The sequence below is a fragment of the Numenius arquata genome, chromosome 6, assembly GCF_964106895.1.
Source record: "Numenius arquata chromosome 6, bNumArq3.hap1.1, whole genome shotgun sequence".
Taxonomy (NCBI): Eukaryota; Metazoa; Chordata; class Aves; order Charadriiformes; family Scolopacidae; genus Numenius; species Numenius arquata.
In genome coordinates this window covers 68814283-68841571 of record NC_133581.1, presented here as the reverse complement: position 1 = coordinate 68841571, position 27289 = coordinate 68814283, and the positions used below count along the sequence as shown (strand labels likewise).

General features: G+C 44.2%; 1 protein-coding gene across 1 annotated transcript in view; it reads right to left on the bottom strand.

Moving 5' to 3' along the window:
• Positions 1–27289, bottom strand: part of MDGA2 (MAM domain containing glycosylphosphatidylinositol anchor 2) — a 361261-nt gene that overhangs the window by 64910 nt on the left and 269062 nt on the right. Inside the window, exon 11 of the mRNA XM_074149599.1 lies at positions 11115–11384. Coding sequence (XP_074005700.1) covers positions 11115–11384 — 270 coding nt within the window. The remainder of the gene's footprint in view (positions 1–11114; positions 11385–27289) is intronic.

The window sequence follows — 27289 nt, the reverse complement described above, 5'->3', positions numbered from 1 at the left end:
TTACATTAATTGATGATAATCTGTCACAGGCTTGGAATCATCTCACATGATTTTGTTATACCAGGGTAACAAAAGCAAAAAAATCTTCAGCACGAACCCACTAATTTTAGATAACTTTTTGGTATTAAAAAAAAAAGAGTTTAGCTTAGATCTTTTAAACAATCTTGCTCCCTGGAAAAGAGGGAAGTGTTGATGACGAGGAAAGATGCTGCTCCTCCCCCTTTCCCAGCAAAACCGTTTCTCTCTTTACCTGAGCTCTGAAATGAGCTCTGCAATCCCCGCGTTGTGCTGTGGGGTGAGTTGGCTTTGGGGAGAAGGTAGGATGAGGGTGGAGAAGGTTTCATCCTCTCCTGCTGATCTTGTTTTCTCTTTTGTATATGGTTTTTGAACTTCTAAATCAACAGAGACATTAGAGCGTGCTCAACCTCCCTCTACCGCCGTTGCGCTTCCTGTGGCGGATGCGCTCCGCAGCCACGTCCTTCCTAAAATGAGGGCATAAACCTGTTGATTGCCCTGGATCTCGCTCATGCTTTTATTTACTTATTTTTTAACCTCAGTCTTTTTCTGTATTTCAGTATTTGTTTTTCTGTATTTGTATTTAACAAATAACTATGCCACACATCCAATCCTCTGCCCCAGAAAGCACCATTCCTGCATCCAGAGGGCTCTTCCCAGAGTACGTGTATATTCTTGCTGGCCACAAAACTGATTTGAGGGAAAAAATAACCTTGTTTTAAAAGATTTAATGGGACCTAATTTCTGGATTCCTATAAATTATTTAGATTAGCACAAACATGAATTCTGCAGTTGAGGAAAAAACCCTGTTTTACTGCACTAAAGAAGCTGTTTTGATGTTTGATTAGATTTTCTTTGAACTTGGAAATTTGTAAAAAAACATACTCCATTTTACTGGGTTTAAACTCTTTCACTTCATCTTTGAAGGTTCCCATTTCTTTCTCATTTTGTTAAAAAGCCGTTTCTGTTGTGTGCCATATAAGGATTTGTTTGGTTTATTTAAACAAAAAAAAAAAAAATTCTCATTTGTTATTATTGTAAGTTTTTCAGGACAGTGAATATTCCAGCTTGTACAAGTGGGAAATGCACAAAACAGATACTACCCCAGAGTTAATAACAAAACAGAATAAATAACAGCAGATTTTGGTCAAGGCACGAACTGCATCATGACCAAAGGTGGCAGTTCTTTTTGACTCTAAGAAGTGAAAGTTTTTTCCTCTGGAAATTTTTGCAAGTTCTGGAAAATAAATATTGATGAGAAAAAATAAGTTCCTGTAGTTCACCTGCAAAAAAACCCCCTCATCTTCCGGAAAACCTGTATCATTTAACCGTACCGCACCCAAATAGCAGGGCTGGGCTGCCAGCTCCTTCAGCAAAGCACCCTGTGGGATGGAGAAAAGGACATTGCCTTGGTCTGTGTTGAGGAGGAGGGGCCGTGCTCTGCCCGATATCCTTCCTTTTTAGTTAGCATTTTGAGACTACCCGAAGTTACCGCCCTAATTAATGTATTTGAGACATCAGCCATGAGTTAGGTTCTTGGCAAAACACTCATTTACATTTACTCTTCAAAGAAGAAGAAGAAAGATTCTCTAGCTATACTAACACAGCGTTTTCTCCAGAAAAACAGGATAGAAGTTTTTTATATTTATGGTTTTTTTTTGTTTTAAAGATCAGATTTGATTTTTAATTCTGTTTCCTGGAGAAAGTGGCACTGCTAAATACAGGTGAGTTTTCAATAATGCTCTCCTCACAGTCATGTATTAAAACATCAAACCAAAGCAGCATTGGCTTTTAGCATTTTTCAAAAAACAACTGTGAGGAAATATCACCGTGAGGAAAGAGGGAAGAAAATACAGGCCATCTTCATGCCTGAAAATCTAGCTGCGACACCCTGAAAAAAGGAAATGCCAGTCCAGGCATGCTGAATAATTCAGCATCTGAACCTGAACCCTTTTCTCTAACCTATTTCTAAACTTACTCTATTTTTAGGAGCTCACAGGCGTCAGACATCAATTCCCCCATCACACAATGATGAGGTCACAGGGCTGATAACATTGCAGTGGAAGACCCCAAATTTCTGCAGCGTGCAGGAACTTCATTTTCTCAAGAACACAGCACACATGGGCAAGGCAGCATAATTTAAGAGTTTAAACAGTAATCACACTGAACAGAGGGCAGTACAAACGCTTGGGTCTTGGTTGGGTGGAGAGACTGTGCCTTCATCACCTGGTCCATTGGCTGTCCTGGCTACACCAAAGACAACCCAGACTGACCACCGGCTTTTAGGCACCGTTTGACAGTGGCCAGGACTCTCCCCTTCAGTAAAGCACATGGAAGAAATCATCCCTCTGTCACTATGATACTATTAAAAGTGCATTTACGTTCTGGGGAGGAGATACGCCCAAATCCAGGCTGATAATCAGACCTGATCATTTCAGTGGGATCCTCACCCGAACACAAGATGTGGGCAATGACACAACCCCTACGGTGGATCCCTACAGCTCAACCATCTCACAAGAGGCCCAAAAGAGCACGGGCACAACTCCAAACCAGTATCACACTGGTTTCTCCCGGGGAGTCCCACTCAGGAGGAAGAGCTGGGCTGGACCAGCTGGCATGGCTGGATGCCTTCACTTCTCCGTGCTGCTGAGCACCGGCACATCCCACTGATGTCCACAGGCTCTGCGCTTGCTGACAACCACCAAAATAAGACAGCTGGTCTTGCTAGCACTGAATTGTTAAAAGGACAAAAAAAAAAAATGCACTGTTCTCCACTTTTGCATAGTTTTAAAGCAATTTTCAAAAGCAGACATCACTGCGACAGCATCTTTGCTCAGGCTGTAAATCAGCAGCCAGGAGATGAAAATTCAATCCCAGGCTCTCAGTGATGCTCCCCAAGAGAAGCAGCTAAAGAGCAAAGGGAATTGGCCCTCGGTCTCAGCCTTGCATTCCGGCAGATTTCAAAAGGATAACCATCAGAAAATTGGCCATTAGAGCTAAGGACACAAGTGCCGGCTGACAGACGGGAACGCGCCCCCCGAACCACCCAGGGCCAAACTACCAGGAGTATCTCAGCGATTCAAGGGAAATGTCACGGCGAATCTCGAGGCAGCTGAAGTACCTGAAGGCAGTAAGTAGGTTAGTGCTCCATGGTGCGGAGCCAGCAGCCGGTCACCAGTGACCCGCACAAATCCAGGCGGGGAGTCCAAGCACCGCTTGGATTTCAGAAACGTCCTCAGGCAACGCGTACACAGAATCACAGAATCTTCATGGTTGGAAGGGACCTTTGAGATCATCGAGTCCAACCATACGTGCTCCAAGGCGACTTGGATGTTACAGAGTAATACGAAATTGTGTCATTAAAAGTAATCTTTATGACAGCATAATTAATTAGAAAAAATAAATAATTTGTCTCAATCAGGGTGAGAGAGGATTTGGGGACAGATGGAGCACAGAACTGCAATGGAATTAGGTACCTTTAGGTACTCCAATGCCTAAAGGGGTCCTGCAGGAGAGATGGGGAGGGACTCTGGATCAGGGAGGGGAGCCAGAGGAGGAGGGGGAAGGGTTTGACACTGAAAGAGGGGAGATTGAGATGAGATCTGGGGACAAAATTCTTTGCTGTGAGGGTGGTGAGACCCTGGCCCAGGTTGCCCAGAGAAGCTGTGGCTGCCCCATCCCTGGAGGGGTTCAAGGCCAGGTTGGAGGGGGCTTGGAGCAACCTGGTCTGGTGGGAGGTGTCCCTGCCCAGGGCAGGTGGTGGCACTGGGTGGGCTTTAAGGTCCCTTCCAATCTGAATCATTCTATGATTCTATAATACAGAAGGACAGGAGCATCCAAGTACTTAGTGCAAGTCAGCTATTTTAAAAGACATTTTTGCGTCTGTTGTTGTTATATTTGTGTGGATGTTCTTTGACCTCATGTGACTTTTTATTCCCACGCTCCAAAATCAGCGTGGGCCGTGTGGGGAGAAGAGAGCGGAGACAGAAGAGGATGAGATGGGTGGGAGGGGGGAGACAAGGGGACGGCCTCCTGCAGCCCCCCTCCCCTCTTCAGGCTTCCGTCTCTCCCATTGTTCAAGTACTAAATTTGGCTTAAGCTGGAGGGAAAGAATATAAAGTGCCTAACAAATACTTAAAGGGAGACAATGGCTAAATTGAATTTTCTTGTAACATGGGAGAAGGCTGGTGAAGACCTGCTCTGTGCTGCCCTCCAGCAGCCACCCCCTGGGGGCTCCCAGCCATGAAGACACCCCCTTGCTCTGCATCACGATGATAAAATGCCGAAAAAAAGAAACTCGAGAGAAAAAAAACAAAAAAAAAGATAAGTTGAAATAAACAAACCGGAATAAAAACACTGAAGAGAGGATCTTTAGATTAAAAATTAATGGCAGTTAGCTAACGGGCATAAGTCAGTGGCTGCAGGGCTCCCGCACACCCCAACAGAGAGGGCGCAGAGGACGGATGCAAGAAGGTGTTGGGGAGATAGCACAGTATTCAAGAAGCAAACAGCACAAACAGGGAAGATTTTGCTTTTAAAAATAAAAAAAAAACAACCACCAACCCTCAAGCCCTCTGGTGCTGACTCTACATGACAAATTTTGAATTCACGAAAGCAGATCAGTTTTCTTTAGACTTTACTCAAACCAGGGTTTTACCCAGCCAAAAATACCAACAGTAAATGGTTTGGAGGAAAAATGTCACATATGAAAAGGAAAAGATAAATATTTAAAAGAACAAAGCAAATATAATTCCTTAATTCCCACTGAGAGAAATGTGTAGAAGAGAAACAGAAGTGTATCTACCAAGGAGAATATTTCATTTATTCTAAAAAAAGAAAATGTCTGTATTTCCAGCACAGCACTTGCCTTTCCCATATAGGCTTCCTAAAAGACCAAGAGCTGTCCCTAACCTGCCCCAGTAACACGCCTGTGACTGTCATTTACCATTCTGCTTCGACTTTTAAAATTAAAGGGACACTACTAATGGAACCACACACATTTCTGTCCCAGCCAAATGGGCTTTAGGCTTTATATTTGCTTTATATTTGCTAATATAGAAACACTTCACAGTGTAGAAGGGGAAGAGAAAAAAGGAGAAATATTTTTCCAGATTTCATTTTTCATCAGCACCTTGCGTTAATTGACCCAGGACGGCCAGTGATGCAGTCAATGTCCCTGCGTATTTACTGAGGACATCAGCAGGAGAGAGAAAAACACAGCTTTAAGCCTAAAAAATGTAACTGGAAATGCTCCTATTAATGAGAGAGGGTGAGGGACAGACCTCAGTATATGAAATTATTGTAATCTGATTCTTGAGCCTAATTACATTTTGAGAAGATGCCTGCCCCTAAATCATGACCCAGCAGCAGTCAACGGTTTGAGGAGTTAGGTATTTTCACCATGGGCGGGTGCATCCATCCTGGAGGATGCAGGAAACGGAGCAGGAATCCTACCCCCTCCTCGCTTGGGAAGCTTTGAAGCCCGTTTGGCAACGCTGAACCTTCTCACATCAACAAGCTGACATATTTTCCCCCGAATTTTCCCAGGAAAGAGCCTGGAGGAGCACAGCCACTGGCCTCAAACAGGGGTAGGTAAGGCTTTGGCCACCAGCCGGAGGCTATTGGCTAGCAAGGTCCATTTTACCCTGGTTCATACAGTGGGTAAGATAACAGCATGATTACTGCAAGGCTCTCCAGACAGAGAATTACAGCATAAAGAATTAGAGCATAAAATCATATTATTACTCCCCACTTGCGCATTTTTGAGGCTCGTAGGTTTGCATGGCAGAAGCTGTCCCTTGGGGAGGGCAGGGGACAGCACTGTCACAGCGCTCATTGCTGAGCACTGCGGTGTCAGGAGGAACACTCGGGCCATGGGTGTTTGCTTCAGGTCTGGCGTTAGATTTTTGGTTAGAAATGAGCATAAAATGAATTGGCATACACCTCAAAGGGGTCAAAATCTGACATTTTGGTATTTCCGCCAAGGACTGGGTTTTGCTCCTGAGTTATGATTACCGAGTTCCCTGAAGAGCCCCCTTAAACTGGGAGTGTGTGAAGAGCTGGTGCTACAGGAAAGACGGGATGGTCTCTTATTGCTTAAAACCTTACCAAAGTAATGAAAATATTCCTTTAGACTCTGCTGTCTTACATCTCAGTGAGATTAAAAGCGAATGATTGTTTTCAACTCACCGGTTAAGCTTTCATTAGGAAGATTATTCTCCTGAAATATTTTAGGGTGGTAGATTATTCTTGATCCCTATGTTTCCACTTCCACGCTTGGCAATGAGCTTGGCTGATGTGTCCGTGTCATCGTACTCAACTGAGAACTAGTATGAAAAACCCCTGACTGGTGAACCAGGGCACCAAACTCACCCAGACAACCCAAAACAACTGCTGGCAGTTATCAGCTTGAGTTATGAGGAGGAACAAATGGATTTGGGGAAAAAAACCCCAACTATTGCGAGCAAGGGTTCAGTATCATCCAGCGACCCTTAGACACTGCTAGGGACGACCCAGTCACAATGACTCTGGTGTCACAACAGGTTCCTAGAAAATGGAGAGGAAAACTGCCGAATTCGAAGCATTTGTAAAGAGCACACAGTTCCCTCTTGTCCCTCCACCAGTCCCAGTGCTGGTGTATGGCTCCATGATGGGCAACCACGTAGTGAGGAACAGAACTGGCATGAGTTGTCCAGCCAGTGAAAATTGCACTAGAGTTACTTGCTTGGGAAACTGCCTTCACACTGACAAAAAAAACCACTATAAAGTGAAAATAGTTCACTGGCAAAATCCTGCCTTTTTGGGATTGTGCAGGTGAAAATCTGCTTCCAAACAAGTCCTTCTAAAATGGGAATTTTGCTTATTGCTTTACACCGATCCCACAGAGTTTCTAAGAAAAAAATTAAAATGGGAAGCTACAAACAGTATACACTTCTGTCCCTCAGTTCAGTGCAAAAGGCCTTCCCTAATAAAAAAGGATTAACGAAGCTATAAAACTTTCAATGGCAGAAAACTGTTTAATTCAACTAACGGGGAAGGACCCGATACTCGGCAGTTTCAAGTGCCGGCAATTTATTTTAAGATGATGCTCTTGTGGCAAAAGCATCCCGGTTTTCACAAAAGCTTGGTGATGGATGGTGATTCTGACATGGTTTCAGCTCGATGCTGCACAGACCGCAGCATCCCCGGCTCTGGCTTTAATCCAGTAACGCCAGCAAAGCTCCAAAGAAAGGCAAAGCTGTGGCCACGCTGGTAGCTACCAATTATAACCTACATAATTACTAGCTGATTGGCTCGACGTTGCTCTTAGCCAGAAGCGCTGAAAGTGTGACACAAGACTGGATGAGTAAATAATGAAAGATTGGCTCGTTAATTAATGCAATATTTTATGGTGGAAAAAATTCCACAAAACAGAACAACTCAAACCAAATATTCAAAACTGTCTCCGCTCAGTGGTGGGATCAGAAGTTAGTTGGTAACCACGTCAACACAATGCCAATAGTAGCTTTGTTTAGTACTACCCAGTGTTAAGAATACTAATTTAAATAGTATCTCACAAATTATATATAGCATTGTCAAGCCAGCACCATAAACTATGGATGGAGAGATTTTACAGTGTAACTTAAGTGAGGACTCCTGCAAGGCTGTCTATCAGGCCCTTTTAAACATACTAATTAAACAGCTGAAGCATCTAACGTGGATGAAACAAAATATTGTTTCCTTTATTTAAAAAAAGACCTCTTTGGATGGCAACTTTCATGAAGGGTTCGCCACGAGTCAGCCACCAGCACAGCAAATTTCAGCACACGTAGTTAAAGCTTGCCCAAGTTATAAGCCACCGAAAAGAAAGTGTTAAGCTGAGACTTGTCGGGTGCCTCAGTTACGGGTAATCTTGACCCTAAATAGTTCCCCAGGTTCACAGAATTCTGCTAAACAACCCCCGCCGTAGCACCAGCCCTTCCGAGAGCAAGGCGAGGGCTTGCTCGATGCATCTCTTTCACATTGGGAACCAAGAAAATACAGAGTTTGACCTCCCCTGCCTTGCAGAGACCCAAGTGGCTGTGAAAAAGGTGTCCCCAGGGGGGCAGGAGCCAGGATGTGACCCAGGGAGGGCTCTGGATCTGTCCCTGGAGGAGCATCATCTTCTCCAGGAAGGCGGACCTTCCCCGTGCTCACCCAGACTCTTTTTCCAGCACCCAAATCCCTCTTCCATCAGCAAGGAGCCTTCTGTGCCATTCATGACATTTTGTGCATCTAATATTTTTATTTTTTTCTACTTGCTTCCAGCCCTGGCAGGGTTTTAAGGACACACTGCCTGAAATGTTCTTTTTGTTGCTCTTTGGATATGATGTGCACCATCAACCGCTGAATAAAATATATAGATAGCGAAGCTGCAAACAGCATGAACTCAACTTTGCTTTCCCACAAATACGATTTTGCTTGTATGTTCTTATTTATTTTTAAGACAGTAGCAGGTTAAATCTGCCTCAGATTGGCCCACCTGATATAAATCAAGCCCCTTTTCCACATGCGATTTATTTTCCTTTCATCTTCTCAAATCTGGCTCAAAATACAAATGCAGTAAAAACAGGTTTTTGCAAACTCTAGGGCCGGTATAAATCTTTTCATCCAGGTTGCTTTTAATACTGTACTGAAACCCTTTCTCTCAGCATACCAATGCTTCTCTGCAGCCCCTGCAATGTGAGCACTGCAGCACGCTCTTACTACATGAAAACCTGGAAATAAAACCAGCTAAAAATGGGCTACAACAACTCCTGTTATTCCACCCAAAGGAAAAGCTCTCCACTATCACCAGGTTCCTGCCACCGGCTTATTAATTTGGCTTTTTTTCTCCCTGCGTGTGTCTAAGAAGTGACCCATTTCTTTGCTGAAATGAAACCTCCTTTGGTGAAACGTAAACCTCCTTTTTAACCACTTTGTCATTTTTCTTCTACATGTTTTCAGTCCCCCAGCGTTTTAACTTCATCTGTCCTGATGAGAGGTGGGATCAGAACACGGCTGCATCTCTTTCCTGAGAGCAGTTGCATCTCCACGTATCAAAGGATATATTTACCAAACACATCAGTTTTAACCTTCCAAGACTGAGGAGAGCAGGAAAGTCCAAGCATTACTTTCAGCATCCCCAACACAATCACACAGCAAAAATTCTCATAATGCATAAACTAAAAATGAACAAGGCACATGGAGGGATGCGAGACGGAGTATGTCATAAAACCATTTTAGTACTAATTTTCAGTTATGTGGCTTGCTTTGGCTTGGTAATAAATCACAGAAAGCCACTCAGATTGCCCCAGTCTCGGCAAAATAATTGCCTTCCAATAGGTTTCCCCATTCTCGGGTCCAAAGTCTGATGAACAATAAATTGAACTGCATTTACTCATTTGAGGAAAAAGACTGTTTCTCTGGTTTCCTTCGGAGCCACCTTTTGGATCAAACTCCCAAGATTTGGAGAAGTAGGTGGCTGTGAAAACTACCTCCGCACAGGCTCTGAATGATGACTCAGCCACAGGCTTGATTACGTTTTGCAAGAAGCGGGGCCATCAGTCATTGGGGCGCTCCCTGTGTTCCCACCGCTTTTGTACCGGTCAACCCCGGCCCCGTGAAACTCCTGCCAACGAGATGCCACCCAACTGAGTCCAACAGAGAAAAAAAAAAAAGTATCCACACAAAACAGGGCCCACATCTTTTCCTATAAAACTGTATTTTACTGAAAAAGACTCAGGAGCTGATTGAATTGTTCTCTTTATTCCCACGAGACATGTGTGTGGAGGGTCTACCCTGATACCCAGGACTTGGGCAGAGCAGGGTCCCTGAGCGATTCTCTGCAGCTCAGCCATTGAATCCATGCCCTTTCTGCTGATAATAATGGCCATCTTCATAAACAATGGCAGGGTTCGGGGAGTTTCCACCCCAAAAGCAAAACCTTGTTTAGATAGGACTGTAGCTGGAGCCAAGCTGGTTAAACACAAATAAAATCCCAACTATGATGGGGGATCTCTCCTTCTAAGACAGCTCTCCTCTACATACTCTGAATTTCTTGTTTGTTGGTTTTTTTTTTACCCATCCCTCCTTTTTTCAATCAGCTGACGGGAGGGATTTTGAACTGCAATGGGGTTACTGTTCCTACATCCTTAGGGAGGCTGGGGCTGCTCGTGCTGACCTCCAGAGGGTCACCCACACAGGGTGGGTGGTTAGACACCTCTCTCAGCTGCTGCAGAGGAACAGGGGGTTCCTGACCCACCACAGACCTTGGGAGGAGATGGTTCACTTAATAGAGATGCTTTTTTCCCTCCACTGATTCTAAAAAGGGCCTGGTCAACCAGCCTAGAGGGATGAGGAACCTACAGCTGATGTGGCTCCAGCAACCAGAGGACCCCAGCTTGGGCACAACATCTGCTGCAGGTCCAGGGTCAGGCATCTGAGTCTTCCAGTCATGGTAACTATTTTCCAACAGAGGAAGAATCAACGCTTGCATGTCTGAACACCCAGTTTAACATTCAGAACCAAAATATGAAAGCTAAAAGACATATCAAGCTTGTCTCAAACCAGTGCATTAATTCCACAACATGGGTAGATCATGGCAGGGGCTGCAGATCCTCCCTGCGTCTGTGATCTTGTGCATCAACTTCACAGTGTCCTTTGCTTTTTGAGAAAAGGAACAAATGTCAACACCCCTTCGTTCTCGGGCAGCTTGAAGACAGTGGTCTGCCCGCCCCGGTCTCTGAGCTGGTGGAGCGTACCGAAAGAGAAGAGAAAATTCAAGCCTTATTGCAAACTTCAAATAGAAGCAACTCACTACCTGATGACTCTCTCAGGCCTCTCTCCAAAGCACACTGACAGATGCCTGCTGAGAAGGGATCTTTACATTTTGCACGTACAAATCTTTATCCTCAAACTAAGAAAAAAAAGCTAAATCTCCTCTTTTGTTACCAGTGTCCCCAGAATCCAAACCAGATGCCTTACACCATGACCCTAGGTCGAAGGATGCATTTCTTCAGTGATTCCTTGGTTGAAGCAGGAGTAGTGCTACCCAATGACACGTCTGTCATCTCGGCGCACCAAGACATGGCCAAACCTACCTGTCACGAGGAAGCTACACCGCCCGGCGCCCGCTTCGTTGATGATGTTGCAGTTGTAGATGCCGTAGCTGTCGCGGGAGAGGCTGCTGACGGTGTACTCGGTGGAGTCCTGCAGGTCGAACTGGCCGGTGCGCAGCAGCTTGCTGCCCAAACGCCACTCGTAGGTGAGGACCCGGGTGGGGTATGCCCTCAGGACCCGGCAGCTCATAGTGATGCTCCGGCCTTGGCCTTGACGAATCTCCAGGAAGGTGGGCTCCACAGCGGGGGGATCTGCGGGAGACAGGAAGGGAGAGAAGGAGATTTATGAGGGAATTAGCGTGAGGGACAGAGTTAACCAGCCACCGCTGAAAAGCCAGAGCACCGCAGCATCCACGAGAGGGGAATCATAGAATCATAGAATTGTCTCAGTTAGAAGGGACCTTGCAGATCATCAAGTCCAACCATCAACCCAACACTGACAAAAACCACCACTAAACCATATCTCTAAGCACCACGTCTCCCCATCTTTTAAATACCTCCGGGGATGGCGACTCCACCACTGCCCTGGGCAGCCTCTTCCAAGGCTTGATAATCCTTTCAGTGAGGAAATTTTTTCTAATATCCAGCCTAAACATCCCCTGGTGCAACAATTTCCTCTTGTCCCATGCCTGTGACTTGGGAGAAGAGACCGACCCCCCCTGGCTACACCCTCCTTTCAGGGAGTTGTAGAGAGCGAGAAGGTCTCCCCTCAGCCTCCTTTTCTCCAGGCTGAACAACCCCAGCTCCCTCAGCCGCTCCTCACAAGACTTGTGCTCCAGACCCCTCTCCAGCTCCGTTGCCCTTCTCTGGACACGCTCCAGCCCCTCAATGTCCTTTTTGTAGTGAGGAGCCCAAAACTGAACACAGCACTCGAGGTGGGGCCTCACCAGTGCCCAGTACAGGGGGACAATCACTACCCCAGCCCTGCTGGCCACACTGTTCCTGATACAGGTCAGGATGCAGACACCACCCCGCCCCCAGCAGCTGCCTTCAGGCTTCAACAAAAATATAATCATATATTAATCATTTCTATCCACTCAGGTGGTAGTTAAGATATTCCAGTAAGCACAGAATGGGCCACCTTCTCATATCTTGAATTAAACTGCATTTTAAATAATTTAGATTTGCAGCTGCAAAGTCTGACACACTTTTGATGCCAGCAAAATACAAAATAAATAAAATATAGCCAACACACAGTGTGTGCAAAAACCTAACTTCATCCTCCCGTTTGCCTTTTGATAACTTAGTCATTGTAGAAGAATTAGGGCAACCTGGACAGAATAACGTTGAAACTCAGCTCCTGTCAGCACAGCTATTTAGATCAGGTAATGTGCACAAAAAACGTGCACGTGTTTGCAATTGGATGCAAAAACAGCGAGTGACAAGACATTCTGGGTCTTTAAAAAAACACAGCTCGTTTTTTTAGCCCATGAGAAAGAGGAAATACCGAAAGCCTCCTGTTCCAGGAAGATGCATGAAATTTTTGCGTCCATATTAAAAGAGCTGTCTCTCAGAAATAAAACATAAAAATATAAAATCCTTGATGAGCTCTGCAAGAGAATGGGCTTCACAGAGTCCATGCTTGGGCTCCTTTCAGAAGGAGCTCTCTTTTACCATTATCTCTCCAAGAGCATCTTGTCCTCAGGTTCTTCATTGATTGGTATCTCCATCACAGATACCGATAACCTTCAGACTCTTGATATTTAATTCCCTGCATAATGGAAGCTGTAAAGAGATTCCCTCAGCTCCTGTAAATTAGGAACCATACTCACACATGTACTCCTGCTCACCATCTCTTGCTTGGACAAGCATCCAGCTAAGCACAGAGTACTTGAAATTAAGGTAAATTTTGGAGACTGTCAGATTAAGACAACATTGCTTAGAGCTCATGACATCCAGGTATTGTATTTGTAACTCATTGCAATAATCACCATTTATCTTGTGCCGTGATCCAAGTTGGGAATTACTGGGAGAAGACTACCACGATTTGGCAGGAAGGTGAGCAGAGGCAGAAGCAGTGAGGAGCATCAGAGACAGGATACAGGGCTCAATGGTCCAGGATGATGAAACAGCAGATATTAACTCTGAGGACAATCCCCCAGTTGAGATTCCTCAGAAAACGACTGATGAAGAAGAGATGATGTGGAAACTACCAATTCAAAACCCCATCGATCCAGCCTGACCTTTCCTCTTCGTAGATTAAATATCACCTGGCTTTCTATAATTTTGAAGCCAGATCCTGAACTGGTACCTAGATTGCACTGCAGCCACAGATAACTGCAAATAAAAGACCAGAAACCCTAAATTCTCAATGCCACAAGCCTCCTTCTTCCCGTTGATAATATCCCCCAATTTTGTGTCATCAGAAAATTTCATCACAGCGTGACTGTTCTTTGTGCCCGGGTGCAAAATGAAAAAATACAAAAGAAGATAAATTCGTAAGAAATTCCACCAGTCTCTCTCCCCACCCTGATGTTTGCCCTTTCAACACAACCCAACAGTGTCTTCATCCACCCTCGCTGTACAATTTTTCCCACCTTATTCTACTTCACTAATACTTTCCCAAAGCAGTACCTTTACAGGGAATTGTTGGCTTAAAGATAAGAGCTATTCTTGGGAAGGAAAATGTGCCAGATCTCAGCTTTCTTCTCAGGGAGAGCTGTTCGGCTGGTCAAGCCTGATCTGCCTTTCTCATATTTTCTTCTAACCACCCTGTATTATAATTGTTCATACTTTCCAAATACCTTTTAAATCATGACAATGGATATCAGAGAAATTACTAATCAAATTTACTAACTTTTACTATTGTCCAGTTATTTCTCTGCCCTGAGAAGTAAGCTCTCCAGGTTTTCTTTCCATATCAGCCCTGATAATTCCTTATCCATAACCTCTTCAGCCCTACCGCCTTTACCCTTGCAGCCAGCACCATAATGTGCTTTTAAATCCAGATAAAATTTTCATCAACTTTGAGCTGGACACAGATTAGCCTATAAAATAACGCACTGTAAGGATGGTGAAACAGCATCTGACCAAAGACCCTCCTGGCCCAGCACCCTCCACTGGTCCTGAGTGCCTGGGGAAGAGGGAGAGCACTGGGAGCACTGGAGAGCTTTGGGACAGGAAACGTTAATGGGTGATTTTGCTATAATTTTCTCCCATTACTTATAAGCCCATCCAAAACTTGTCTACAGTTTGTAATAATGTCCTGTTCTTTTGTTTGTTTTGCTGTTTCCCTTTGCTGCACCGTATTCAGTGAACAATAATTCTCTGTTCCCCTCTCCAAGGCAGCTCGGCTTTAATGACTTTTAGCATATATTGATATTCAGTCCCCTTTTTCTTTTTCCCTTGCTTTATTTACTTATAAGATACTTCAGCCTTATAAATAGCTTTTAAATAAAGTTTCCCCTGCCTTTAAGGTCAAAATAGTCTTTAAAATACAGAATTTCCATCTATCCACGAACAGATGATACCCAGTGACAGAAAAAGAAAATTAACTTTGGTTGCTTGTTTCAGAGTTACACTTTTGCAGGTAATAACTTTAATGGAAAAGGAAAGAGATGATAAAAACTACAATATATGATACTAGCTGGAGCTAACAGTTTATTTTTCTGGTTTTTGTTCTTAAAAGAACAGCTAGCAAAGGTGCTAGTGGCTCAGGCATCTTCTGAGAGTAATGATGCTCACAAGGAAACTTACTCTGTAGCTGTTTGGAACTTATGTGTTTAATTCATTTGCATTAGCTCTTCCCCAAGGCTTTAGCAATTTGATTTAATTTACTTTGCTGTACTTATTCCTATCTTTTATAATTCTAGTATTAGTTTTTGAAAAATATATAGAAAAGTCTCAAAGGGAGTACAGTTCATTCTCTTAAACAATTATCTTTGGGAAGCAGTCTGAAGTTAAAACGGGCTTTATATTAATGTTTAATGAATTTTTTTTAGCCTAAGTACATTCATGTCTTAAGGATTATAAAATGGAAAAGGAAGGCTCCCAAGCTATCCATAGAAATGACAGCAAGGATGCTTGTTTGTTTTAAACCTGCTGCTCTCCACAGTGCAGATCATATTGTGGTCTTTATTGGAAGATTTGTTAAGGAGAAAACACACTATTGAGTGAATTTACTTTGACTGTGTGGCCTTGAGCAGAGGGATTTACCTTCTGATTTGGAGCCTCCAATTTGCATTCCAGCCTAAGCAAATTAATTTGTTTCTCTCTCCCAACTCTAGCAAGAGGAATAAATAAGAGATACCGATGCCTCTGTCTCTGTTGCATTCATGGCCACTTTTGATTTGATTCACCCAACAGGAATGTGATTCTATCAACAATCTATGTCAGCTACAGAGACAGAGTAACCTTTAAATACTCTTGGGTTGGATTTGCACTATGGAAAACAAGACCAGTAAATGATAAATGAGGTCAGGTAACACCATTTCATCGGGGAGCTGAGGGTCTAGGTGGGCAGGGGACCACACCACAGCCCGTGACGGAGCGGGCGATGTGGGAGGAGGGACTCGCACCCTCCCAGCTGGGGGATGATGCTAAACCAGACAGCCAAGGCCAACGTGTATCTAAAATGCCAGCAAAGCCCAGACGATTTAAGCAAGCACTGTTTCCAATATCTGATTGAAACATATTGTAAATTACTTTATTGCCTGAGGGATGTGCAGTGGAAAGTCAGAGTCATTCCGGCTTAAAACGGTAGCCTTTCTTTTTCCTTTTTTTTTTTTTTTTTTTTTTGAAGCTATGGAGGGCATGTTTGCGTGTGAGGGAAAGTTACTTTCTAGGATTTGTATCCTGCCTGGTAATGAAGGCCTGGGCAAGGCAGTCAATTTTATTTTTTTTTTTATTTTGTGTCTACACCTGTGCCTCTGATATATCATTCCCAGTCTCTGTAGATTACTCTTGGGAAAATGGTGTGGCATTTCTTCAACTGCCAGCAGAGGCAGCACTTCGTCTCCCAGGCCACATCAGCAAGCGTTTTACAGATAACAGACTAGATATTACATATTATGTTGTTGGCAATGGCGTTTGTGTGCTTTCATAAAAAAAAAAAAAAAATTTATTAATATAAACGTGTAAATATAGCAGAATAAGATGCATAGATATCTGCCTGGTATGTGCTTGTAGAGCTCAATAGAGTCAATATAACATGTATAATGTCTATTAAAATATTTTAATGGGTTTTGCCTTCCTCCGACACCGTTTGTCCTGAACCTAAAAATAGAGGAAGTCTGTGCACTCGCGTTTGATATAGAGCTCTGCAGGTTTCCTCGGCAGAGCCGTTCTCCTGGAGCCCCCACAGCAGTCAGTCAGTAGACTTGACAGTAAAACTCTATTTTTCTTTCTATTTTTTAAATTGTAACAAGGTACATCAGCAAAAGCTCTTAAAAAAACCCTCCCATGGATTAGGGTGCTCAGGTGTGGATGGGGGGAGTTCTTGTGCATTAATACAGAATTTGAAGATGTGAGCTACAAGGAAAGAAGAGCTGCTGAGTTCACGGTACCTGGGATGCCATCAGATATTGGTGTGGCCTCCAAAGACACGTGCTGCTCCCCGTCATGGGCAACACCATGATACCGGGGACATCGCTGGAGATTTAAATCAGAATCTGGCCAAGAGCAGCTGCAGAAGAATACTGCAATATTGAGTAAATCAGCAACAAAACCCACGCGCGTAATTAATTCATCAGTTGCAAAGGAAAACCAAGTTCCTAATGAGGTCTAATCAAGTGGTCTTTTAGGACGGAGACGTTGCAGCCACACTAGATATTTCTCTGAAAACAGCTCCATCTTCGTTAATGGTGCAAACAGAGGGCAATGCCCAGAGCTGACAGAAAGGCAGAGACCTGGTAAAGCAGGTTTAAGGCAAACGTCAGGAACTATTCCTTCAGACAAAGTGCTGCAGCCACTTGGACAACTCATTGCCATTTTTTTTTTCTTCTGGAGGTTAAAGGCCTGAAAGGAGTCAGAAGAGAGTCAGACCTGGCCAGGCACGATACGAGGATGAGCGCTGGGAATACAGCCCCCAGCAGATGGCTGGATGCCGGACCACGCAGGGGAGAGAGATGGCTCTATTCATCTGCACTGCAGGACTCATTACGATGCTGGCGAAGCCTTACTCGGTTTCCACCCCTCCGCAGCCATTATTCCCACGTCTCTCCATCCTCCAGCTGTTCTTTCCGGGCGCCTCCAGCTATTCTGAGGATTATTTTCACATGCAATTGAAAACTAAAATGAAACGGCACTTTAAGCTTTCCAGGTCCTGACTTGGTTTTATTTAACGTGGTAGAAAACAAAACACCACCAAAAAATAAATTCAAATCAGCTTCCTAGCTACTGTGGAGAAGGAGCCAGACTGACGGCAGGGGCTGGAGAGCACTCCCGCTCCAACAGTGCTCCCTTCCAAGGGATTTGTATAAATACTCAACTGGGACCATTAAACTGCTCTCGACCAAGCTCTGCTACAACAAACTACCCACTAAAACCCCTCGGATGGCAAAGGATGCTGCATGGGAGCAGACAGCAGCTCTGCCTGCAGCATCCACCTTGCCAGCCCTCCTCCGTTGTGCTTCTCCGAGGAGGAGAAGGACTTGGGGCTGTCGGTGGATGAGATGCTCAATATGAGCCGGCAATGTGCACTGGCAGCCCACAAAGCCCCCCTCACCCTGGGCTGCATCCCCAGCAGCGTGGCCAGCAGGGAGACGGGGGGGATTCGGCCCCTCTGCTCCACGCTGGGGAGACCCCCCCAGTGCTGCCTCCAGCTCTGGGGCCACCAACAGCAGAAGGACATGGAGCTGTTGGAGCGGGGCCAAAGGAGGCCACGGAGATGGTGGAAGGGCTGGAGCCCCTCTGCTGTGAGGACAGGCTGAGAGAGTTGGGGGGGTTCAGCCTGGAGAAGAGAAGGCTCCGGGGAGACCTTAGAGCCCCTTCCAGTCCCTAAAGGGGCTCCAGGAGAGATGGGGAGGGACTCTTCATCAGGGAGGGGAGCCAGAGGATGAGGGGGAAGGGTTTTAAACTGAAAGAGGGGAGATTTAGGTGAGATCTGGGGAAGAACAACTTTGCTGTGAGGGTGGCGAGAGCCTGGCCCAGGTTGCCCAGAGAAGCTGTGGCTGCCCCATCCCTGGAGGGGTTCAAGGCCAGGTTGGATGGGGCTTTGAGCAACCTGGTCTGGTGGGAGGTGCCTCTGCCATCACAGGGGATGGCACTGGATGGTCTTTAAGGTCCCTTCCAACTCTAACCATTCTATGACTCTATGAATCCACCAACCACCCCCAGCCCCCTTTGCCTGGGGAGCAGGGGAAGGAGCTCATCTCCCCATCTGCTCTGTCAGGAGCCACTAGAAAACTGCTCTGCTTTGGGCACTGCAAAGACTATACAAGTCAGTCCTCTCTCGGTGCCATATAAAAACTCACAGATATGGGAATGGTGGAAGCACTATGCAAGTCTAGAGAGGTAAATTATTTAGTCTTTACTACTCTTTAAGTGATTTACAGCTGCTGTTATCCCTTTATACAGACGGGACATGATCTCCATGAAAATACCTCCAACAACTTCCAGAAGTAGCTGGATAATGGAGCATCTCGACCTCAGTCTGTCTGTATCTTTTTAAAGTTAAATGAACACTGTATTTTTCTAGATAAATAAACATCATATATGTACACTTTTCAAAATCCCTACGAATTATAAATAGCTTTGCAGTTTAAAGCTAACTAGTGCAGGGTTTGGTGACAGAGCTGAGATTACAGGACATATTCCCTTGGTTTCCACAGAGACCTGTGGAAAACAAGTATACGGAGAGGGAAATAAATTAGAAAAATTAGCACAGGCTCTATTTTGTGAAGAAGTTGAGAGAACCTAAAAATGCTGAAGAGTTAGTCAGAAAAGAATTGTAAAAATACTCTTTGTAATGGTAAACTTCCTATAGTGCTGGCCCTACAGATATTGCTTGGTCTTTTAACCAGGCAGAAAATTCAAAGGAATTTGACCAGATTGTAAAAGCACACTTCAGAATTAATATATATTTCTGGAATCCATGCTATAGTCAAAGTTGTGTTTTAATTAGCTACTGAGTTGGATGTGGAGGTGGCTGAGGGAAACCTGATGGCCAGCACACAGACAAGACCAGATTATATGGCCAGAGGGTTTTACGAAAATCGAGTACGTAATCATTGTGATCCCCATGAAAATGACAACAGTAATTTTCCAGCCAAAGCTCAGATACAGATATTACAACCCTGGGTAATGGATTTATATCAGTGAAATGAAAACGTTATGTCCAGAAATAGAAAAAAAATCATTTGCTCATCTACCCGTAAATTAAAATAGAATTGCAAAACCAGCCTGGAACCGTGCAGTCACAAACCAGCCCTGTGCACCGAAAACGACCTGTGGAATGCCACGGGAAAACACAAACCTACCACAAATTACTGTATTCCCATCAGTCCTTAGAAAACATTTCTTAGGTAGGACCCACCTCGGTACCCAGGGCAGGCGCCCCGCTGGCAGGAGGAGCCAGGAGCTGTGGGTTCCATCAGAGATACAGCTATGGATCCCGTCTGAGCATCTGCCCCAAGCTCAATTTCTGTTTTCTTCCCCAGAAATCCTCATGAAGTAGTTTTCAGAGATCCTTTCTTATCACGGGACTATTGAAAAATGTTTCTGAAACCCTTATTTGGACACAAAAAGGAGAAGGGAAGGTTGCTGCCTGTGGTAGAACTATCTCAGGTATATTTTCGCTACAATAAAATCTGACTAACATCAAAAAATATGCGTATTTTTAAAGAAATCAATCTATCCGGGCACCCACCTCCCTCTCCGTTCCTCTCCCTCCGTGTCATTCCCGCTGCAACATCTTTGGGGCAGGACCCGTTTTCCAGCGTCACGCTCCTGTCACCCACCCAGCACGACACCCCCACGGCAGTGATCACAGCTACCCGCTAACAAGGCTAATAAATGAAATATGACAGCGGTAACAAGTACAAAAATGTTTTCCTCCGAGCCTAGCAACACCCTGTGTTGCCAAATTCAGTTTATAAGTGGTAATTACTCTGGAAAAAGGAGAATAAGAGAGGTATGTTGCCTCAGCACGCACGGATCTCTGCAGGCCAGGAGGAGGATGCCGAGGATGATATTGCAGCCTCTCAGGTAACTGGATCTATTTATTTTAGGTTATAGTGGTAAATTTATCAGCCCTACCCACGTACAAAGGGTCAGACAAATAAAAACCCGCTTTTATTCTTTAGCTTTTCTTTTTTAAAAGAAGAAAAAAACTATTTTTTTCTCCTAACGAAGCTGAACTTCTGCAGAAGATACTTATTGTCTTTTGGAGAAGATGCTTTATTTGACAAGATAAGTTGAGCCTTGGAGGAAATGCCTTTCTTCCAGCAATTCTGGCGGCAGAGAGGACCGTTTATCTCTCACCCCAAAATCCAGGGAGCACATTCACGCATTTCCTCACTGTGAACAAGAGCAGGGATGGGCAACGCTCTGCCCAAGCTGCAATTTAAGGGCGATGCAGTGAGTCTGTCCAAGGCTCCTACAGGGCACCAGTTACAGAGAATTATATGGGGGAAATAACATACGAAAATGGGAAAGCTCCTGAATCTAACTCCTTCCAGAGAAACATGATGGTGCATTTATTAACCACCTTATTTCCCCCCTCCATGAAAATTAAATTCAAATTTAAAGTAAAATAAATATTAAATAGCAGTTTTCATCAGTAGTGGTCAACAAGAACTGTCATCAACACATCTGAAAGGAAAGCCGATTTTCCCTAAATAATTTTCTTTCATCAAATGGCTACTTTCTCCTTAGAAAGCCAGGACCAGCTGAAGCTCATTGTTTTCTAATTAGTTTTCAGCTGATTTTGGTTAAAAACCAATAGTGGTTTTCTTCGTTACCAAATGCTTGGACACTTCTGCAGAGTGGGTCGAGCAACAGATTTTCACAGCAAAAAACTCAGAGTTTTCTGCTCCAGGACTCTCAAGAGTATAAATGAGAGAAGGCACCTGGGGATGGCATTCAGCGAGAGATGGAAAGGGGAAAGAGGAGGGCAGAGCTCCCAGAGAAAGGTCACATGAGGCACAAAATCGCCGCCAGGCGCCTTTTTTCAGGTGTTTTTCATACTCCATTTAATACAGTAAAAACTGAAATAACAGCAGCAGCCCGGTGGGGAAGCTGCGCTGACACCGCGGTGTCACGCGAAACCTGTCTGACATCCTAGAGGATGTGACAGGGTAAAACCCGCAAGAAAAGGGGCATCTCTTAAATTCCTCATTCTTGTCCCAGCTCCCCGACAGCGTCCAGGAGGAGGGATCTCAGGGGAGGATGTCCCCACAGCACCAGAGAATGCTCCCAATAGAGTCAAACCCAGGTATTACCATTCCAAGCCATTATTATAGAGACACGTCGGTGGATAATTTGGCTTAGCTCCATTTAGGGCAGGGAGAAGGGGATGTCTCCTCCCGGACGCAGACAACACCTGCACGAAGAAGTCAGAAGACCTGAAACAACTTGGTTTTTATTCCTGGCACAAAAAACGTGTCACATCGCCTTCTCCACGGGACTGAGAACGACTCTCACACTTCATCCAGACAGGGGACAGCAGGCACCAGACTTAGATTTGGATGGAATCTAAAGTTTTCCAGCTAATCTAAATTTCAGACCTAACAAGGTCTAAATTTTAAGTTAGATGGATTTTGAGTTAGGTAGATTTCAATGTAATTTTCTTTTTTAATTTTTTTTTTTTTTTCAAATTTTCTTTTAATTGGCTTCAAGAGCGCATGCTGGTGCACGGTTTGCCGAAGGATTTACAATCACACAAACCTAATCACCACTCTCAGCAATTTGATAACTTTGATTTTTGCGGTGCAAATTGCAGCCACCGGCTCCAGCCCTTTGCTGGGATTTTCCTGGCTGACGCCTCTGCCCTGGTTTGGCTTCTTGACAGGACAATAAATTTCCTGGAAACACTGAAGGAGCAGCAAGCACCACATGGCAGCTCTCAATTTTATAAGATTAAATATTTGTGCGAAAACATGTGAAACTTTTGCAAGGGAAAAATATTCAAATGAGTAAACAAACAAGAAATAACTTCGGAGTAAATCTGCAACATTAATTTTCCCACATATCTGCAAATCATTATTTGCTTTATTTGACGAGCTCCAGTGAGAATGTGATTGTGGAATAATGATGAGCTCCTTTAAAAAGCCACGAAACGGGTACAATCCACAATCTTTCAATAGAGTTCTGCTCTGCTGAGGATCTTTTATGGGCTGTGCTGCTGTTCCTTATATTTGGGGAAATGAAAATTGCAATGTTGGAAAATATAAATCTTGAACAATACCATGGCAACACCTTTTATCTTAGAAGACGCCACGAAGGAAGCACTGTCTTAACCCTTAACAGCTTGCCCTGAACAGGCAACTCATGGTACCCCCATGTGTCTGTACCCCCCCCCAGGACAGAGGAAGGTCCCTGGAGAAGCAGGGACCCACCGGCGGCCCCTTGCAGCCCCCAAGCTTTGCAGAGAAAAAACTCTAAACTTATTTTAAGGTATTTTTCAGCTGAAAAGGTACTGCACACAAACATCATCTGCCAACTCTGCAGGTAACTCTGAGCTGTATTTAGTTTTTCGAGCCCTGCACTCGGTCTCAAGGTGTTTTATGGACCCATAAAAGAGACTGCAATCCCACAACAACGCCGTGATGCAAAACCAAAGCTCAATATCCCCGTTTCCCGTCACCATCAAGTTCTGAGCACGCCATGGGAGCTGCCTCTGCTCCAACCTGCTCCCCACCAGCAGCTGACGGTCATCCATCACGACATTTGTTTTTGAAGCGGATGAAGAGATTGGGGGGGGTGGGAAATCACACTGAAGATCTGTCCAACCCCAGGAAGCTTGTTTAAAATTCAGATATGGGGGAAAGATTTCCATATCTGTCTCTCGTTCTCCCTGGAGCAGACGTCCCGCGGTTACCAAAGGGCTGACCTACGCAGAGATCAACTCCAAGCAACACCTCAAAGGACTCCTACCAGAACTCTATTGCATCTCGGTGTGGTCTCGTCACATCACATTTCTCCAGCCCAGCCCTACCCAAACTGCTGTTGATAAAATCATCCCATTCCCTGCTGCTAAAACTCTATTGTTTCTCCTGTTCAAACCTCTTCACAGGCCTCCTGAATATTTAATCAGTGAATACAAGCTCCTCGGTTGGGGAGAAACTCAAGATTCAAAGTGACTTTAAAGGAACTCCAACATAACTACCTGAATAGACATGGGGACTGGTATTATTATTATTCCAGTACCAGACTCGCTGCCTCTCTCTATTTCCTGGGCTCTATTTGCTTATTTTCCCTGCTCCACGAGATGTGCTCTTCCAGGAGGAACTGTCTCTTCAGACCACAAAAAACCACAACAAACCCCGTGGCTTACAAAGACCAGGAAGGTCTCCACTTCCCATTATTGGGCCAGTTCATCAGAATATTTCAGAGGTATATTTTCAGAAATCCTTGCAGAAGAAGTCCTACCAAGTGCTGCAAAAGTGTGACTTTTTAAAAATGTTTTTTGACTTTTGAAGATAATTAAATATCTCTCTTACAGACTTTTTTTTTTAGGTAGGTGAAGATAAAAACTGAAAACCAAACAAAACTGACATAAACCAGTATGTTTTAATGAGCATTGCTTGCTATTTCCATTATTTCTTTTTAATTTTAACTCCTATTAATTCCTATATGCTTTTTCTAAGAGATAATTAGATAAACATTCAGGTAATCTCTGTAAAAATGTTAATTTTAGAATGAAGAGACCCTTAATTCACACATATTATTTGTCTCCTTAAAAGTCATCTGCAAAATAACTCAAGATTTCACTGTTAAATTTTATTCTGCTTCAATCAAAACCAGTTAATTGCAAGGAAGAATTTCCACAAAGAAAAGTATGACGTGAAAGGTTAAAGAAAACTGTAACACACTTTAGCACCCTCACACTCGAACAACATCTGATATTTGCTTGTTATTTGCTATCTGCTGTGCCAAACAACGTTTTTAAAAGCCTAGTTCTAAATATTGAAAAAGACCTCCCTCTGCCTGGTTCCTTTGAACCAGGGAGCTCAGCTCTCCTCCCTGAGCGATCCCGACAGGGATGCTGCACCCGTGCTCCTTCCTGAAGTGACTCATACCAGTTCCCTTGAAATATTCAGCACCAAAATAAAATTTTTAGGCCACTCAGCCCCACAAGAAGCAGTTCATCATTTGCATCGGTCCCTATAATACTGAACAACACGAACAGAGCAGAGAGCAGGACGCCCTGCCCAAGAAAACTCCCCAGAACCCAACTCCTCTGAAGAGCAAGAGCTAAGAAACGGCACGAATTGTGGAAGTTATGGTGCACATCACAAATACGCACGGTGCAAAGAAGCAACGTGCCAAGGGGGAGCCGTTCTGCTGCGCGCAGCGCTGTGCAGCCAAGAAATCCTTGGCTCTGCCCCATCCCTGCATCCCGAGCACAGCACAGACGCAAATCCATTTAGGACAAAGGCAGGCTTTGGAACCACCATCACCAATACTCGCACTGAATCAATTTTTTTTTACTGAATTATTTTTCTGGTCACCATCTGGTCCTTCAATAAAAGGAAGCTCTTTCAATATATACGATTTCCTTTATTTCGGTCAGAGAAGCACAAGCATATTTTGATTATTAAAGGTATTCCTGCTCTGTGCTTTCGTATTTTTAGTTAAGGTCCTTTGTAGGTTTTTTCAGTAGAACTTTCAGGATACAGAACAGTAAAGAGGAATCACAGAATGGTTTGGGTCGGAAGGGACCTTAAAGATCATCCAGTGCCACCCCCTGCCCTGGGCAGGGACACCTCCCACCAGACCAGGGTGCTCCAAGCCCCATCCAACCTGGCCTTGAACCCCTCCAGGGATGGGGCAGCCACAGCTTCTCTGGGCAACCTGGGCCAGGCTCTCACCACCCTCACAGCAAAGAATTTCTTCCCCAGATCTCACCTAAATCTCCCCTCTTTGAGTTTAAAACCCTTCCCCCTCGTCCTATGGCTCCACCCCCTGATCAAGAGTCCCTCCCCAGATTTCCTGGAGCCCTTTAGGGACTCAAATCCATGTCTCTCCAGTTTAGAGACACACAAGTCCAGGTAGATGATATCAGTTGCTCTTCCCTTACCCACCAATGCTGTAACCCCATTGTAGACCACCAAATTTATCAGGCATGATTTGCCCTTAGTGAAATCATGTTGGCTGTCATCCATCACCTCCTTATTTTTCATGTGCCTTAGCAGAGTTTCCAGGAGGATCTGCTCCATGATCTTGCCGAGCACAGAGGTGATTCCTGCATCTTGGCTAAGTCCCAAAAATACAGGTTAAGGAGTTAATATGACGGCCAAAGCCTTCAAATTTTAGTGCAACTCAGTAGCCACCGAATGATTTGATGGTGCATAGTGGAATAGTCTTTAAAACCAGGTTTGCCAAGAGAACTTTTATGCAGATGGTGATGAAGTTTTTTTCAGCCTTAACAATCCATGAATATAAAAAGTCTTCCCGTTGGAACTATCATCCCATTTCAGACGTATTATTCTCACAGGAGCTACATTTAAGCATTGTTATTGCTCAGCTAAAGCCAGTAGCGCCGCAGTGCTTTGCACCAGCCCAGGAAAAGCTCCTAATGTTGCTTTGCAATTACTAAAAATACTCTGCAGCATTAACACAAGATCCTAACACATTTCAACAGGTCCCTTTTGTGCTTGCCTTTTGGATAAAAGTAAATGAAAGAAGATTGGAGAGGCCAAATAAGACAGGTAAATAGCATCAATTCGAGATTTGTGTGACTTTAAACAAAAGTTAAGTTCCGCCGTTGTCCTTCAAGTGCTGGCACACAAATAAAAGTTCAGGAGTAAAGCAGCAAATCATTCACAACAGCATGTACTTTATAATGAAATCTTACAGAGCAATTTGCTAGTAATTTATGTCATGTAGCAGCCAGAATCAACCACTTATGTTTAATTTCCAGCAAATTAGAATTGTCCAGGGTAGTAATTCTACCTGTGAAGCGATTCCTTTTAATGTAGCACATGTATGTAGGCAGAAATACATGGCCATCGGAATCTGATTCCTACAGAAACCCCCGTGGCAGCAACAGCCTTTTATTTGTGCTCTGGCTAATAGATCCTCTGCAGTGAATGAAGATATGCAAATTTTTATCATTGTGAAGACACATTACAAGAATTAAAATGCAATGCCTGCATGAAAATTAAATGGGGTATAAAAATAGCTGCGACGGGTGCTTTCTAATGACTTCTATGACAGATGTAGGCATGATTAATGACGACGCAATAATGCCTTGGCTGAACTTAATCACTAACACATCAGTTAATATTGACAAAGAGGAAATGAGTGATACGGAGGCATCTACACCCCGAATCACTAGAAGAGAGTGCATATTAACAACTTTGGGAGGCTTAGCATAGGTAGAGGTGAGACGTCATTGCTAATGTTGGACCCAACTTGCCTGTGCGACTGATCAACCGGAGTCCTGAACTCATGTCACCAACCATGGTCCTGGTGATTTCTTAGTCTTCCTGGTGGCTCCAAGAACCAACCCTTAATTTGTGGCATTTTTTTGTTGTTGTGTAGCTGAAATATTTAGAGGCATGAAACATACGGGGAACCTTGAGTCTCCAAACTCTCCGGATGTGTTGTGAAATCCAAGGGGTCCAACAACAGAAGGGACAATTGCAAGTAGCTGCTGTGGCCCCACGCCTCCAGATTTTAACTCCAGTATTTTCACATCAGACCCATAACTCAACTCTGGGCTGGAAGATACAGATTTTTGCAGAAGACATCCCAGCTCAAGTCAAAGATTCTGAAAATGAACATGACTCCACAACCATATTTCAGTTGTCCAAGTGATTAAAAAAAAAAAATTCATTTCTGGATCTTCCTCTACTTACTTTTGGAAACTGTATACTCAAAAAGTTACATATAAAGTACAACCTATCCATGTATTTTAGTTTTGTGTATAAATTAAATAGAATTACCTTTTCATGTCACCCATGGAAAGGCAGTTTTTCCAGCTCTCTGACAGAAAACCCCAATCCCTTGCTGGATGTGGGCCGTAACATTGCGTACCTAACATTGCACCACAG